General features: G+C 34.8%; 1 protein-coding gene across 4 annotated transcripts in view; it reads right to left on the reverse strand.

Annotated features, from left to right (window-relative positions):
- Positions 1-16989, reverse strand: part of Cdh8 (cadherin 8) — a 367867-nt gene that overhangs the window by 111630 nt on the left and 239248 nt on the right. For all 4 annotated transcript variants that reach the window (XM_034522729.2, XM_076915701.1, XM_076915702.1 and 1 more), the window contains one exon: positions 8477-8613. In XM_034522729.2, coding sequence (XP_034378620.2) covers positions 8477-8613 — 137 coding nt within the window. The remainder of the gene's footprint in view (positions 1-8476; positions 8614-16989) is intronic.

A 16989-nucleotide genomic window follows, 5' to 3' on the forward strand; every position in this document is an offset into this window, starting at 1 on the left:
TAATGTATTAGTACATTTGTTCCTGCCTCACAACAAAAAGTAGCAAGAATTTGTTCAAATTTATTTTATAGCTATATCTACTTCCTCCTTATTTTCTCACTTTCAGAGGATACTCTGGGCTTAATCCTGCCCCCTTGCTTCAAAGTAGAGTTTAATTTGAACACACAGTCAAGGGGCATGAAATACTGTAATGAGATGAACCCTGTCTGCTCCTGGTATTTGGGTATTTATGAAAATTTAGAGAATTACTAAACCTGTGAGAAGAAATGCCATGTGTTGGCAAGGCTAACTGGATTTTGGCTATTTTGACTGGGAATGGCTTTTACATCTAAAAGCACACTTCATCATTCCTTGGTGTTATTACAGTTCGATGCAGCTTCTCTTCTTAAATCACTGAAACTCAAAATACTAGTAGTTTCTTATTTCTTAGCTGACGTGTGTGTGTGTGTGTGTGTGTGTGTGTGTGTGTGTCTCGGGACACACACTTGGCAGCTATTAACTGAGTTGGTGTGGTACTTCATTGTAGTAAACAATAGTCTTTCTACTTGAGTTACAGTTGAGGGTAGTTTTTGTCCTAAGAGAGATTTCAAGCTTCTAAATATAATACAAATATACATGACTACAGATTGACTGCATACAGCATCACAAGTTATGATAGTTTCAATATCTAGTATTTTTATAACAGGCCACTTGGCTTGCTCTGAAATGCAGGTGGCTGGGGGACATTCAGGGGGAACAGAGGCTATATTTTTAGCCTCACTCCCAGAGCTTTGGATTAAGGATTCCTGTAATCAGAAAACATGCTTTACTTTCTTTATTCGGACTTTGCTGTTCTGTAACCCACTGCCACTTGCTCAATACAGATCAGATTAAATGATAAGCGGACTTGTTAGGTAATGAATTACAGGATGGCATTGTTTGAGGCTTGCCTCAGGGCTCTTGAAAGGAGGAGAAATAAAGTTTACTAGATCAGTATGCCTGGCTTTTTCAGGAAGGTGACAGGAGACCCTAGAGTCCTCTCCACTAACATATTTCTTATTGCTTCTTATTCCCAAGATTAGTTGATATGTCATGAGAAGCCATTGTATGTACAGTCAATGTTCCATAATTTTTATTCAAAGAGTGTACCTTTACACCTGACCCTCAGACTGTGTCAGTCACTTATGAAAAAAAAAATGACCTAAGAATCTAGATACCAATAATACCCGTGTGCTTTTCTGCCTGAAATTTGAAATTTGCAGCTAATCACTGAGTGGTATATATTTAAAGTTTAATTTCCACCAGTCAATTAAAAGTGTCTGTCTGGAATCAGAAGTCACCAGGGTATTCCCTAATGGTGTTATTGTCTTATATCCTTATTTACTCCTTTACCTAGTGAGCATTTCTTAAGTATTTGCTAAGTCTCTAGGAAAAGCACCAATTTACAAAACACAGCAATAACATAATGTTGCAGGAGTGGGTGATTTAACCATTTATAGTCTTAAAGATACACTTTAAAAACTTCAGGATTACAAGAGTACTCACTTAGACTTTACTAGTGCTCTGGACGAGAGGGACACTTATAGTACACAGGAAACTTATAACTCTTATCTTCCACTTTCATTCTACTCAAAATATTCCAGATCCCAGTGAAGTTCTAGCCTGACCTCATGATAGGCAAAGATGCACACTGGAGCATACACACTTTCTTACTGATAAACCTGAAGCCTCCCATTCAATCAGTCTGTCTTAGCATATAAGTACTTAAGTATGTGCCTGCTTCACTTTAAGATCCATGCTCTTAAACAACTGGTCAATCTACAATGCCTGAACCAAGGGCATGAGATGCAGGAGGTCAGTGAAGAAACGTGTCACACAAAAATTTACACCTATCAATAACAATCAGGCTTTGATCTGTTTCTAAGGTTTTGTTGTTGTTTTATTTTTGTTTCACTATGGGGAAGGAGAAGAAATGGAGAGTAGATAACATAAGTTAAGTGCATAATCTTAAAATCAGAAATAAATCAAACTTTAGGAACTGGATTAACTATTTAAAAAACAGAAAGAATTTATCACTTTTCAAAGTGTATCAATATACTTTTCACTCAGAGCCATAGCACTAAAGCTTCAAATTCAATTTTGAGTGTTCATATGACTGAAAACGTAATTTTGAGTTCTACTTCCCAACTGAGAAAATTGAGAGTAAAAATGAAGAAATATTATGCCTAAAATTATAAGAATAAGACAGGACCAAAAGAGGTTTAAGTCCTATAACCTCTAGAACTTCTCCATAAGTGGTCCAAAATAAAATTACTACTACGACTATGACTATGACTACAACTACTTCTACTATACCACCTCCATCACTACCACCATCATCATCATCATCATCATCTACACACTTTTTAGCATCCTAGGTTGGACACAGCAACTGTTAGATGAAGCAATTACTCTAACAACTGGGCTTTAAGCCAAGAAGCATCATTCCTTAAGTACTATCAAACTAGCATTTTCCCTTGGAGATTCACCCATCATTAGTGAAAAGCTTCATTTGCAGTATTGTGTGCAGTTCACTGTAGTGAGCCTGAGCAATGCATTATTACTAACTCAAAGAAATTAATTTGATGGGCAATTATATGCTTCTTGCTTTGAATACTTTCAGGTAACCACCAGTAGTATGCTTTCTGTACATGATAATTGCCAGCTCCCAGGTCCAGAGTTCTAGAGTTTTGTTTCTTTCCAAGCCACACCATCGAGTCTTGCACAGAGCACAGTCTTTAAAATTGGTGCTCAGTACATGTGGAAGCATCCTACCCAGACTATTCTAAGCAGCTCAATTTCTTCAAAGTCCTCAAACATCCCATTTCTCTCCTATAGCTGTATCTATAATTTACAATTTTCATCTCCAAGCTCTGCCTCAACTCTCATCCTAATGCATAATGAAAACCTACAAAGTGGGCAAAGAAAAACCAAAAAAGAACAAACATCAAACACCACCTTTCTCTGTCCCCTTCTTAAGAGCTTATAAATTCAGTGAAGGATGAAGCATTGAAAAAATGGCTGCTGGAATCTCTCCTCTCTGGATCTAATTTAGTGACAAGTAGGTATTGCAAGGGATGGATTAATTTTTTGTATATTTAATTGTTGTTTTCCAACAACTACCTATTTTTATGTTTCTTCATACTAGTTTTTTTCACTAAATTGAGAAATGTATTGAGATATAGATAAGTTTAAAACAGATATGTATCTTTCATTAAATTTCCACTCCATATTTATTTATATTTTTATTACTTTTCTTATTTGTATTTATGGCATATTGTATACACTGCTGTCAGAGTGTACATGCCATGAGTTCCTGGTGCTGAAGAAGATCAGGAGATGACATTGGATTTGCTGGAAGGGGAATTCTAGGAGGTTATCAGTAGCCAAATGGTTGATGGAAACCAATCATGGGTCTTCTGCAAGAGCAACAAATGCTCTTTACTGGGAGCGGCCACTCCAGTTTCTTATTAATTTGTTATAAACAGTAAGTTTATAGGATTGAGAGTATTCAATGAAAACCATAATCCCCTTCAAGTGTACCACACTGTGTCTTTTGATCTCTTCTCCAATCTCTCATTTGGACCTAAAATTCCAGTGTAAAAAAATCATGTTGTCCTTTTAATAAACGTTAGCATGAGATAGCCTGCTCTGACAATATGCAATTGTCCTTTGTTACAGAGTCTTAACTGCTAAGCAAGTAAGACTCTTTTATATAAAAGTACCAGCACTTTGGGTGGAAGAGGCTGACTGTTTATGAAATTTAATATTATTCTGAAATACAGTGTGATTGTATACATTAAGTGCCTTCAAAGTGTCCTTTCATTGTTTGTTCTACTAACTGGTTTGGAATAAAGATGAGTATGCCCAGAGGCATTCATTTTCACTGTCTTTATGGTGCAAGGTAGATAATCCCAGAAGTCCTTCTGTAAGACATCCATTTTAACAATTTCAGTATGGGTTAGGTGACCCTGACCTCAGCAGACCCTAAACATGTCTAATGTATTCTTCTTGAGTTGATCTTAACTGGGCATGCTCAGGAATATCCTTGCCCCTAATGTATTTTTCTATATGAATATATACAAATCTCCCAACTAATATTCTGATGCTTTCTTCACTCCAGGGAAAAGCTGGTTCCTTCATTCACTTCAGGAAATTGGTATTGATGACAGGAATGTCAAATTGAACAGGAAGGCAGAGGAGGAGGAAAGCAGATCCAACTGATGACTTTGTACTTGTTCTCACACCAAACCTTTGCTTTGTATAAAATACTTAAACAACTAACTCAGTACATCTCTGTGTGCCACTGTCTGGGCTCTCTGTATAGCAGTACCTACTTTCAAAGGGTGCTTTAAGGATGAAATGCATTCTAAAGTTTTTATAATTCCATTTCACTATTAAATTGGTGAACACATTATAATACAATTGGGTACTTACTGTCCTGATAAACACCAGCCATGTGGGGTAGTTTCTGGAGATGAGCTGGTTGCTGGCAGAGATCTAGTACCCAGCCTAATCTTCTCATAACACATGGGTATCTAACTGCAGGCACATGGGTCTCATGAGATGTGCCAATTGATCAGGAAGGCAGGCTCAATCTGTAATCACTGAAACACTTTGGTAATGCACCCAGAGAGCTATCTTAGCCTCATTTAAGTTAATCTGACACAAGAGTATAAAGGCTGATATCTCCATTCACAAAATAGATAACAGATGGACTTCCTTAAAACCCACTTCTTTGCTTAATTTCATTTGTTTAATTCTTTTTGTCTGATGAAAAAGCATCCAGAGAGGAATTTACAATTGTTCTCTGGGAAATAAATATTTCTCTATCATTATTAGAACCTTCTCCTAAGGGGTTCTGTTGTCCTGGATAGATTTAATATTAATATTAGACAAATTAAATAAGCACATTTTTAATATTTTTCCTAAGATAGGGCCTATGGCTTTAAAGATAAATATTGCATTCAATACTCCATAATAAAAAATGAGTCAAAACAATTCTCTAGTTGTATTCCTAGTTATTCTACTTTGTCTAAGTTCTGGTGATCCTATTATCTATAATTTATCTCCCAGTTATAATTGTATATTTACAGCTTTGCTATTTATTTCATCTAACCTAACATTTACTTTAAAAGCAACATTTAAAAATCTATCTTATCTTCTCACTCTTGTTAGTATTAAGAACATGAATGAAAAGCAAAAACAAAACCTATAAATAAGGGTGACAATAGATCTATATTTTTGTATTTAAGAGTTTTTGTGTGATGGATTTGCTTCAGATAAAATGAACCAATTAAAGTCATTGTAAGTTCATTGTAAAATAAACCAATAGAAGTCACCAAGTTAATGGAAATTAAATACAGGGTCTGGGAGATTAGTCACAGAGTAAAGTGCTTGCTGTATAACCAAGGAAGACCTAAATTCAAAATGCCTTAAACTAACTTAAGCACTGTGAGAGAGAGTCGAAGGATCATGAAAACTCACTGGCACTTGCCAGACAGTGTAGCTGCAGCCAAATTGAATATGCACACATGTAAAATACACACACACACACACATACACACACACACACACACACACAAACACACATATACATGCACAGAGAGGGAGAGAGACAGAGACAGAAAGATAGAGACAAAGATGGAGAGACAGAGAAACAGAGACAGAGAGACAGAGAGACAGAGAGACAGAGAGACAGAGAGACAGAGACAGAGCCAAGCAGAGAGTGACAGAGACAGAGACAGAAAGACAGACAAAGAGACAGAGAGAATCCTATCTCAACAGATTTACACATGTCTGTGTATATCAACTTCAAATTCTCTAAAGTTTTCAGTGAAGCTGAGATCATTTGAAGGAAGAAGTGCCCTGTGCTTTTCCTCTGTATAAAACCAACTGGGCAAATTTTGTCAGACACAAATCTAAGTCCTTACCATGAAAATATATTAGAAAAATATTGTTTTGTCAATCTTCTTTTATAGTTTGATTTTCTTATATTTATAATAAAAGTGATGATAATACTAACCAGCTATCTCACTATTACAGGAAAGGCTATGTTTTATTTTTATTACATAACATTTTTTTTTACTAACATCTTATGTTCATTAAGTGAATGTCCCTGTTGGCATTTTTTTTCTCCTCAATAAAATGAACAGGCTACCTTTCAGGTACTCATGGTCTTTCTCACCTCTCTAACTCTCTCTCTGGATCAGCCCAGCTCAGTATACTCATTCACAGGTAGGTGCTTCCAGGGCTAAGGGAGGGAAAAACTGCAGAACTTTGAGTGTTTTTATTCCCTGCAGTATCCACACTGAATACATGGGTGCTAAGAGCGACAGATTCAATGATTCCTGAAGTAAGAAATGGGCATGCATCTTCCCTCATGGAGGTTTGGTACTCTTTTCTTCCTGAAGTTAATAGCTCATTGCCCCAAAACATCTGTTTTCCTTTGTCTTTCACATTTTGAGATTCCTTGAAAATGAACCTTTTGTTTCTAGATTGCCCTGAAATGTTTCTTAAACACCTGTTTGGTGAATTCATTTACTTTTGTTCCTTAGAATGAAGTACATGATTGCTTATAATTGGGACATCCTTGATGAATATTAAAGTGGAAGAATCATTCTCATTAAAACTGGAGCACAGGTTAAGGTTAACTTGAATAGATTGCACTCTATTCATGAAAGTTTTTAGTTTTAAAAGTAAGTACTGCTTATATCCTTTATCCAAAACTATTTTTGTTCTTTCAAGCTTTACATGGTCTTTAATGTAATGAGGCATAGTTTTTCTTCTCTCTTAGAGACTAAAGGTGATAATGGCACTTCAGCACTATAAATTATAAGTATTTTATGTCTGTACACTTCTGAATGGGCTTCACACTTCTAATAAACCCAGACCAGCAAACGATGTGCTTCGTTTTATTGTTCCCTTAACATTGCAAAGGATGAAACTACAGCCAAACTAAGGCTTTAGGGAAGAAAATATCTGAAAACAGAGAGGGCAGTTCCAAGGCCTGTGTCCATCAGTACTCAGACATTCTTTCAGCGTAAATATACTTTCACCCACACAGATGTTGTTCTTCTGTCTTTAGGTTCACTCGTGTGCATTTGACATTTGAAAGGGGTCTCATGATGTAGCCTATGTTTGGATGTAATTCAGATCTCCCTCCTTCTGTCTGCTCAGTGTTATGGTAGCTGTGCCCCAGCTGCATCCAGATACAGCACTGTTTTCAACAATCTCCAATCAGGGTATCCTCCTCACAGCTCAGACATGTGTTCTTCCTTTCCCTGGGTATCCGTTCCTCTTTCTGAGGAATGCACCCTTGTTTTCATAGTTGCCACCAGAAAACAAAGAGTGGCATTTAGAATGTACAGCTCTAACTTACCTCTACACCGTCTCTGTGGTATGCATAGGTAAGAGCCCATTATTCTAATGCCCCCCCCTTTAAATTTATTTTGCTACAGATTAAAAACAAGGCTATTAATATTATCTTCATTTTCATATTTTTTTCCATAGGTCTTTCTAGATTCTAGTGTCATTTTATTTGACTTTGTCCAGTGTTGAAGTCTTTATCATGTTTTTTTTTTTTTTTACAGAAACATATATATGTACTATAAAATGTGTATTTTGCTTGGAAATAAAATGAAAATAATGCTTTATTTACAGTTCTCTATGTGTGTATATATGGTGTATATATGTGCACGCGTGCATGTGTCAGTGCCCACTTGGGCACTTGCCAACATAGACATATATGAAGGCAAGAGATTGACTCTGTGGTGTCTTCCTCAGTCATTTCTCCATCTTACATTTTGACATGAGATTTCTCACTGAGCCTTGATCTAGCTGTTTCAGCTAGACCTACTGTCAAGCAAACTCTCATGATCTGTCTATCTTTCCTCACTGCACTGAAGTTACAGATATACACTGCTATACCTGGCTTTGAACATGGTTGCTGGGGACTTGAATACCCCCTTCACAAATTTTTTAAATAAAAAAGTTAGTGAAGAAAACTGCAAGCTTGCAAAGATTGTCTCAAATGAAATTTTAGCATGTAGCTATTGTAGTAGCTTCATTAAGTGTAAAACACCCTACATAATCAAAGACAGAGGTGTTATTTTAGTAAAACTGCAAACTGATTCCCTATAAGAGAGCAGATTTTACACATAATTTTCAGAGAACATCATGTTGAATTTCATTAAAGAAATCGTAATGCTTCTATAATTAAAAATACAAAACTATTTAGATATGTAAATGTTTCCTTCAAACATATATTAATTACATTTGTCAGTTTACTACAGTGTAAATGGCTTTGTGTTGCGATGACTCTTTCCAAAGATTCTTGTGAAAAAAAAAATGAAATAAATTTTAATGCCAAACTAGCTAGACTAAGTAGACCATTTACCATGTGTTCAGAGGGTACCAAATACATACACACAAGGAAGAAACAAGGCCAAACACTTACTGATCTCAGTAGCAATGATGGTGATATTGTGCCAAACACTTAGTTCTCTGTCCAGTGGAGTTGCCAATGTTATCTTCCCATCATCTGCATTGATGTTGAACTGTCTTTCCAGGTCAGTGTGACGGTCGATGGAAAACCTACAGAACAGAGAGATCTGTAAGTTTTTCCAAGGTTCCTGTGATGTGTACCTTCTACAGCAGATCTTTAGTAATCCCGGGTGACTCATAGTTGTGAAGCCAAATGAATTGGGAAACCCTGTGGCATCATAATTTGTAAAGCAAAATGACTGAATGAGGCATAGGAAACTTAATAATTATTGTCCAAGGAGCAATTAGCCAGATATGCAACATGGAGGTCATAAACCACCATCGGTTTCAATAGGTAACATCCTCAAAAACTGATGCTGATGAAGAGTTAATTGGACAATCCATCACATTTATTAGACAACTTATGATAATTAGCCATTGCCACAAGATACAATATAAAACAACAAAGTCAGGCTAATGCAGGGTGTGCTGGTAACATGTTATTTATAGCTATTGGAAAAAGTACAGATTTTTTGCTAAACTTAGACTAACTAGACATTTCTGAAGCTTTATTTTGTCATGATCATTTCTTGTGTTATCATTTTAAGTAATCATTTAGGGTTTCAATTATTCCACGTTGGTAAAAATCATGTAGATCTTCATACCATAGTAAATGTTTTTAATAGATAAGGTATCTGTTGGTCCAGTGGAGGCTTGATGACCCAGTGTAGTGGAATGCTAGGGTGCTGAGGTGGAAATTGGTTGTCGGATGGGGGAGCACCCGCACAGAAGCAGGAGGAGAAAGAGGGAGTAGGGGGGTCATGAAGGGGAAAATGGGAAGGGGAATAACATTTGAATTGTAAATAAGTAAATAAACCAATAAAATATATCTATTTTGATATATGTACCATGCATCATGCTGCTAAAATAATATTTTCAAATAGAAATGAAAATAGTTCTGCAGTTGAGAAAACTCCTCGAAATAGACATTAAGGAAAATATATAGGGCTTGAAATGTAGCTTGGAATTTGAAGTAGGGATTACTAAGCGTAGTGTGACACACAATTTTCTCTTAAATGTAGTCAACAACATTATCTTCTCATCCTCTGCACTAACTGTATAGTGAATTGAAGAAGTAGATAAATATGTGTCATTGAATAAATAGTTATTCTTCCATCTTTAAAGATTTTTATTCATTGAAGATTGTGTATGTATCTATTATACTATATTCAAAGACAAGTAAAAGGAAATATCGTTATTGAATCCTCTGTCAATTATCATGCAAGTGTTTGAAATAGTACCATAAGCCATGTAATGTTATTGACATTTAGTTAAATATAATTTCCCTGATAAAACAATAGGTGAAACTATAACTTTTGATTTAGTAATTATTCATAATAAACAAAATTAAGATAATGACTACTAGTCATCCAATAGAGATTTAAAGAGTCCATCTCAATTCGACCGGAGAATTGAAGAATTTACAAAAGATTCAACATCTCCACAACATAGGGTTGAAATGTTACAATAGGATGTTGAACATGAGGAAGTATTTATTATAAAATCTTCTAATCCCTAGTAATTTGAGATGAGACTAAAGGGAAATTTCCTGTAAAACAGAGTAAACTACTGGCGTTCCAATGTTAGCTATAACATATCTGGAAAGATAAGTGGTTTGTCCCACATACTGTATGCACTCTGACTCTTTAAAAAAAAGTTCAGAAATATCTGCAGGCTATACTATCATTTCCTGCAACATATTTTTAAAATAAAAGTTTCAGACATTTCTAGGTTCTTGTAATTTTATTTTTGTGCTGCTGATATTTTACATATTAACTCAATGAGTTTCTCAGAAGCCACAGTTAGTAAGAATTAATAAAATCAGTGCTGCACAATTAGCCTTTCTTCCAAAGCATGCTTCATGACTGTTTAGTGGTTATGTCATCAGCAACTAGAAGTTGTAGCCTAAACTATTTAGAATGGTGCTAAGGTATTTGGAACAAAGTTCATTGTTTATCCCCTTGGTCAAATTGAGTGATTAAGACAAGAAATGTGCTCAGAATATATTTGTTCTGATTTTCTGTGTATGTGTATGTGTGTGTGTGTTTGCATGTGTTCATATGTGTACAAATGTACATGTGTGTATAGCTACATAGCTACATTTGCATGTATGTACAAGCAAGTGTGGAGATTAAAAGCTTGTTTTGGTTTTTTCATTACCAGCTCCTCCACTTTATTCTATGTTATGTCCATACTCACAGTTTGCTAACTCAGGTAGAAATTATGGAAAATTATGAAATATATATACATATATATATATGGAGAGATTGATTAGACAACTGAAAATAAATTAAACACAAACTTTGGTTCTTTATACATCCTAAGGATTGATACGTTTATTGATAATTGTTAAATTTGATCAATAAATATAATTTTAAACTAGCTGAAGGGAAATGGCAAGTGATCTATCTCTAACAATATGTAAAATCATAAAACTAGAAAATATCAGTGTTATTTAACTTCCATATTATTAAATATTATCCCAATTTTTAAGGTTCCACTTCCTTACAGACAATAAGGAGTGAGTCATATGAATTTGTTAGTAAGCAATACATTCAGCCATATGTTAAGATCAGAAGTAAAACCGTAATAACATCACATGGCTGTACAATGAAGGAAAGTTGGTAGAACAAGTTAATCACTTGAATGTTCTCATCTATCTGGACTGTGTCAGGAAGACTTGGTGCTTCTAAAAAGTTTTCTATTTCATATTTTATTGCCAGTTTGAGTTCATGATAAATTTTCTTAAGAATGGCTAATCAATGAGAAAATGAGTTAGCAAGCAACCTTACAGTCAGCTAGCACAACTCAACACTAGATGTTTAGTAGTACAGGGCTAGATGGCTTTTCCTTTGCTACTTCAAATTATCAGGTTCCAGGAACTCACAGTGCATGAAAATAAGATTTGAAATTCTTTATATAAACTGATACAAGATATGCAACTGATACCAGATATATAAAATTTAACGTCTTTGTTACAAATCCAGGTACTTTCAATCATTCAATTCAACTATGTATATCATCTAATACAGTATAAATTCAATAAAAGTGGTCGTTGTTTTTGAAATAAGAAAAAAATGGGGTGCAGATTTTTAATATAGATGCAACCATCATACAATTAACATCATCGTATATAAACACAGAAGTTCTGGAGAGAGATTAAGGATATGGGCAAAGTGAGGCAATCATAGTAGGATGTCCCTATATATAATTTCATTCACATGAGTTCAGAACTGCACTCACCAGAAGATCTTTGCTTCCGACCACTTTAAGAAATAGTTTACATTTATTTGGATGGACTCAAAATTGTTTTGATTTTACAGTATAAAACCCTTAGATGTAAAAAACAAACTATTAATAAATAAAGTAAAGTTTCTCAAGAAAATGGGGTGTTTTTATAGTGTAATTGGTCACTAGAAAAGTTAGAATATGTATGTATTTGTGATTCCTTCTAATGTCCATTCATAGAGCAAACAGAAAGTGCTCAGAATTGGATGGTAATAATAGTAATATTACTGTGAGAATTAGATGAGATGATACATTGCAGCATACTATGCTAACCATTATGAAGTAAGCGTTGTGACAAAGGATCTCATATCACCTACATAGAAGTCTATATCATACTTGGATTCTTCATGCATATTGAATATTAAAAATAAAAAAGGAGATAGAGTATTAAGTTAGGATGCTTGTGTGCTCCATAGCACTTGCATTTAGGTACTCAAATCCTCAATAAATTGGAGGGTGAATGGCTGAGAAGAGTTTTTCTCCTCTTCTTTAAATGAAATACAAGGGTGTAAGCAAGTCTTTTGTACCATGTGAAAAGATAGTGAGATGGCATTGTAGAATCAAGCAAAAGAGGGAGCTTTGTCAGAGGCTGCTCTGCTGGTCTCAGACTTCAGGAAGTCTGAATTATAATTACTGTTGACTTAAGCTGCTCAATATATGGTATTTTTTTAATGTCTCTAGAACAGACAAGACTTGGGCAAAGGTAATTCCTTTTCTCAATTTGGAATCCACCAATTTGAATATATTAGTAATTCATAAGTATTAAAATATGAGATCTAAGTAAAGATGAATTGCTAAATAAGATAATTAAGATTTAGGTTTCTGGATGCCAGGAATAAAGTCTTTTATCTCTCATCATTTTTATATACCTCTGGATAAATTTTAATCCACATCATTATCTCACAAACACTGCACTGATGACTAATATCACAGCTAGTTTGTGTGTTTCTTCTTAGACTACCAGGAAAGACCTAGGTTGCATAACAACATATGTCATAAACTGTCACTGGTCTGGATTAATAATTTCCTATCTAGGATACACTATTAGCAAATAATAAAAAAATATTCTCAAAGTAATATAGGGTAGCTTCTGGAATAATGATTCAAATTTTAGAATCAGAGTAAATACAGGGAAATATAATACAAGTCTTGAAAATTTGAGCATGTAGACAAAGGGTTCAGAAGAATACCCATAATCATTTAGCTGCCCTGAAGTTCCTGCTATTATCAAACACTGAATACTGCTACAGAAAAAAGAATAAATTCTGGCCTAGTGCCAGGGACTCTTCAGCTGAAACTCAATTGTGGGAATAGGTCAGTGTCATACCAACCTCTTAGTCCTAGATACTAGTCTATACGTTGTAAAACAGATCTACTTTACAGTGTTTTGCTTTGTGGTGAGTTGAAAAATAACTTATAACAGGTATAAAAGTAAGTATATAAACGATGAAATCATGCAGGGGCCAGACTGAGTGTGGGATTGAGAGTCCAGAAATAGAAAGATGTGGATAGAGGTCCTAATTGAAATACTTTAGCAGCTGTGAGAAGAGCAAACTGCCCTAAAAGAGTCTTTACACTGTTCCCAAACACTTTGTGGTATTTTGTCTACATCACTATTCACCTTTAGTTATCTCAACAGAACATAAACTCCAGTAGAAGACGGGAGAAACTACATTGGCTTTCTAGGTCATGAGTCTTCCACAAGTCATCTTTGCCACTTGGCCCCAGTCTTTGTTGGCTTTCTTTCTGAAGAATGTCTCTCCTATTATCTATTATTTCTCAAACATGTACCTGACCCCTGCCCTCCTTTACTTAAAAAAAAAAAAAAAAAAAAAAAAAAAAAAAAAAAGATGGCTTTATTCATCCATCCCAACATCAAATAAGTTTGATAGTTTGCTGTAATTTTGCAATGCTATGTGAAGATAGTCATTTATTGAGTAAGGTTATTATGACATGTGAATCACATTATTAAAAAGATTGAAGATAAAGAAAATAAAGAGAGAAAAAAGAGAAGTTTGTGTCCTAGAACTAATGTTCAAAAAGGAAACATATTCTAGCTAATACATATAAAGACTTTACTTTTTATGCACAGGATTGAATCTCTGTCCTGATTTCTTAAGATTTTATGTATTACATTTGTGGACTTTTTTTTACATAATTACTTATGATGTTTTTAGTTGAAAGTTACAGCTTCAAGCAGAATAATATACACATTGGAAAATCATCTTCCTACGGCAATAAGGAAAAAAAAAAACAAACAACAACAACAAAAACCCCTTCTCATTATTACAGTGAGACGCAGAATGTGAGAATATGAGCTTCTTGGGTCATGATTATATGAAATGTAATAATTAGAGCTTTGGAAATAGTTCCCTTCATATGGAAAAGATGAGTTTTAGAAACCATATTATCTGTGGTTTCAGATACTTTCTTATTTGTAAACCATCAAATACTTGGCTTGGCTTCCTCTTCACTACAGCTGAGCTTCCTGGAAGTAAATGCTAAGGACTTCACTACTTTCCTTTATGGAATTAAGGCTGCACACACAAGAAAGTGCCCAAGCTAGTTGCTTAGCGTATGATGTAAAGTGGTAATTTAACATGAAACTGTAACCAGACATGAACTCATGTCATCAATTTTACTCCATTCAGATTATCTGTCAGATATCAGAAGTTTAAGAAAATAACATTGCTTGGTTTTGTGACAACACCTGAGCAAATTTTGTTGTGTTGGGAAAATGCATACCGCTGCATTACTGTTGTTGGCTGATTATTAAAAACCTTTACCTGATTAATATGCAGTTAAGAACATTGGAATATAACAATCTGATGATAATTATCACTTTCAGGGTTTATCAGGTTTTCTTATTATTCCCTGTGACTCCAGGGTAACACAGTCAAACTGCAGGCTGAATAAGGGGTATACTCCAGTGTGGGGAGCCAACAGAAGGCGGCTATCATCCTTGCATCCATCTTGAGCCATAAACCCTGACAAGATACTTGTTTACAGTAGCTTACATCAGCTGAGCACACTCTGATAACTTCTTGCTTTAGATACCCAGGATTTTTCCTTGGGTGTGTGAGACTTAAAGGTGTGATTTAGAGCCAAGACTTAAGGGTGTGACTTAAAGGTGTGGCTTAGAAGTGAGGCATATAAAAGGTAAGAAGCAGACAGGCAACTAGGGATTAGGCACTTAGCACTTGGAGAAGAACTTGAAACTGGGAAAGAGATTAGCAACTAGAACTAGGAATTAGGACCAGAGATTTGGTGCTAGGAACTAGGGACAAGGAACTAGGGACTTGGAGAGAAGAAGACAGACTGAAGAATAAACGGGTTTGAATCACACTCTGTCTGGTCTCCATTCTTCGAGTCTGTCCTCACTCTCTCTCTTGCTGAACCCTGATCTGAGGACTGAAGCAGCTTGGGGCAGTGCGAGCTCTAACAACTTAGCCACCAAGGCTTTTGGCAGTGTGGGTTCTGATATTGATAGAGCGGTCCGAGACATTTTGGCCCCCAATCGTGGAGTGGCTCGGCACCTCAACACTCCATAGCTCTACTAATTATTGTAACAATCCAGTTAAGAGTCAATATGGTATAAACTGCATTCTTCTAAGGGTGATATCATATGAGATATTTGATGATTTTCTAAATCCATAGTTCCTAACTACTCTGCTAAGTATACTTTATTGTGTTCTAAAGTCACCTTATCAAAGAAACACCTATTTACAAGTATTATTCGTAACAATAGCAAAAATACAGCTATACATAGAAATAAAATAATTTCTGGTTGGGAGTCACCACATCATGAGGAACTGTATTAAAAGTTCACAGCATTAGGAAAGTTGAGAAACACTGCTTTAGAGCAAGCCTCCAGTATTCTACAATTTCCCACTATATCCTAGTTTCTAAATGACCCAACTCCAAAGAGGACTATAGTTTGTTGATCTAACTTAGAGGAACATTTATCAAGTAATAAAAACAAAATTAAAGACACCTATAAGCTATGATAGCAACTAAGCTCTGTTAAAGTATTGACCTAGGTTTTCCCTGCTATATAAAAGACTTTGCATTAGGTAGATATGATTTTTCTCGTGTGTAAATTAGTTTATATGTGGTAAGGTAATAAAAGAATATACATCTCTTGGAGCTAACAGTGAGACAAGAAAAGAGGGAAGAACAAAAAGAAAAAACCTAGCACAGACATATGTTCTCTCTGTGTGATGACTTTAACACAGATGTAAGTTTAGTAGTCAATGAAAGGGCTATCAAGGAAAGTGTAACAAATGACACCAAGGATTCTTTAGCTCTAGAAAATGGAAGGTCATGTAAAAGCCTTTTAAAAATCTTCATTATTCACCCTGGAGACACAGGAATTTAAACTAATTTCAGGGCTTGTCTACAGGACTATACCAAGCAAGAGATATCAAGACAACCTATTATTGTAGGGTAGCTTTCTTCTCCTTAAATCATAACTTTTAGCACAATTGATAATACTAATTTTAACTTCTCTCTTCACAAATAGTATTTAAATTATGCAATTACTACACAGATAAAATGACAAAGTATTTCACTATCCAGCAGTCAATGTAGACTGTAAATACAATAGTAATATTTAACAAAATATTTAAGTAATTGTTAAAACCTATCAAAATTTTGATAATCCTCATACATTATTTTTTTAATTATTTCTATTGAATTATAGTCATCTATATAAAATTTAACTGCACTCACATTCTAATGTCTATGGTAGTAAATGAAGATAATGCATATTTCCACATCCATAAATATATTGAAATCATATGCATAATATCCTGACAATGTATTAACAAGAAATAATCACACTACAAATTCTAAGTACCTATAAAAAGGATTGATTTTAATTAGCTGTTCTGTTTTCAATTTTGATCAAACTAGTATACAATGGAGAAAAATTGCTCATAAAAACATGCATATTCCAGAATAGTAAATGAATAGTGCATAATTGTATCTAATCAGAGTTGGTAAAATTTTTTATAAATTTACTTATGTTTTGGAATTTTAGCTGGACATCAGACTCATTAAGCAACAATACAATTTATTGTAGTAAGTGATGAGAATTTACTGGTTATTAAGATGGTTTGCAAATTAGAAATACTAGTA

The sequence above is a fragment of the Arvicanthis niloticus genome, chromosome 18 (assembly GCF_011762505.2).
Source record: "Arvicanthis niloticus isolate mArvNil1 chromosome 18, mArvNil1.pat.X, whole genome shotgun sequence".
NCBI lineage: Eukaryota > Metazoa > Chordata > Mammalia > Rodentia > Muridae > Arvicanthis > Arvicanthis niloticus.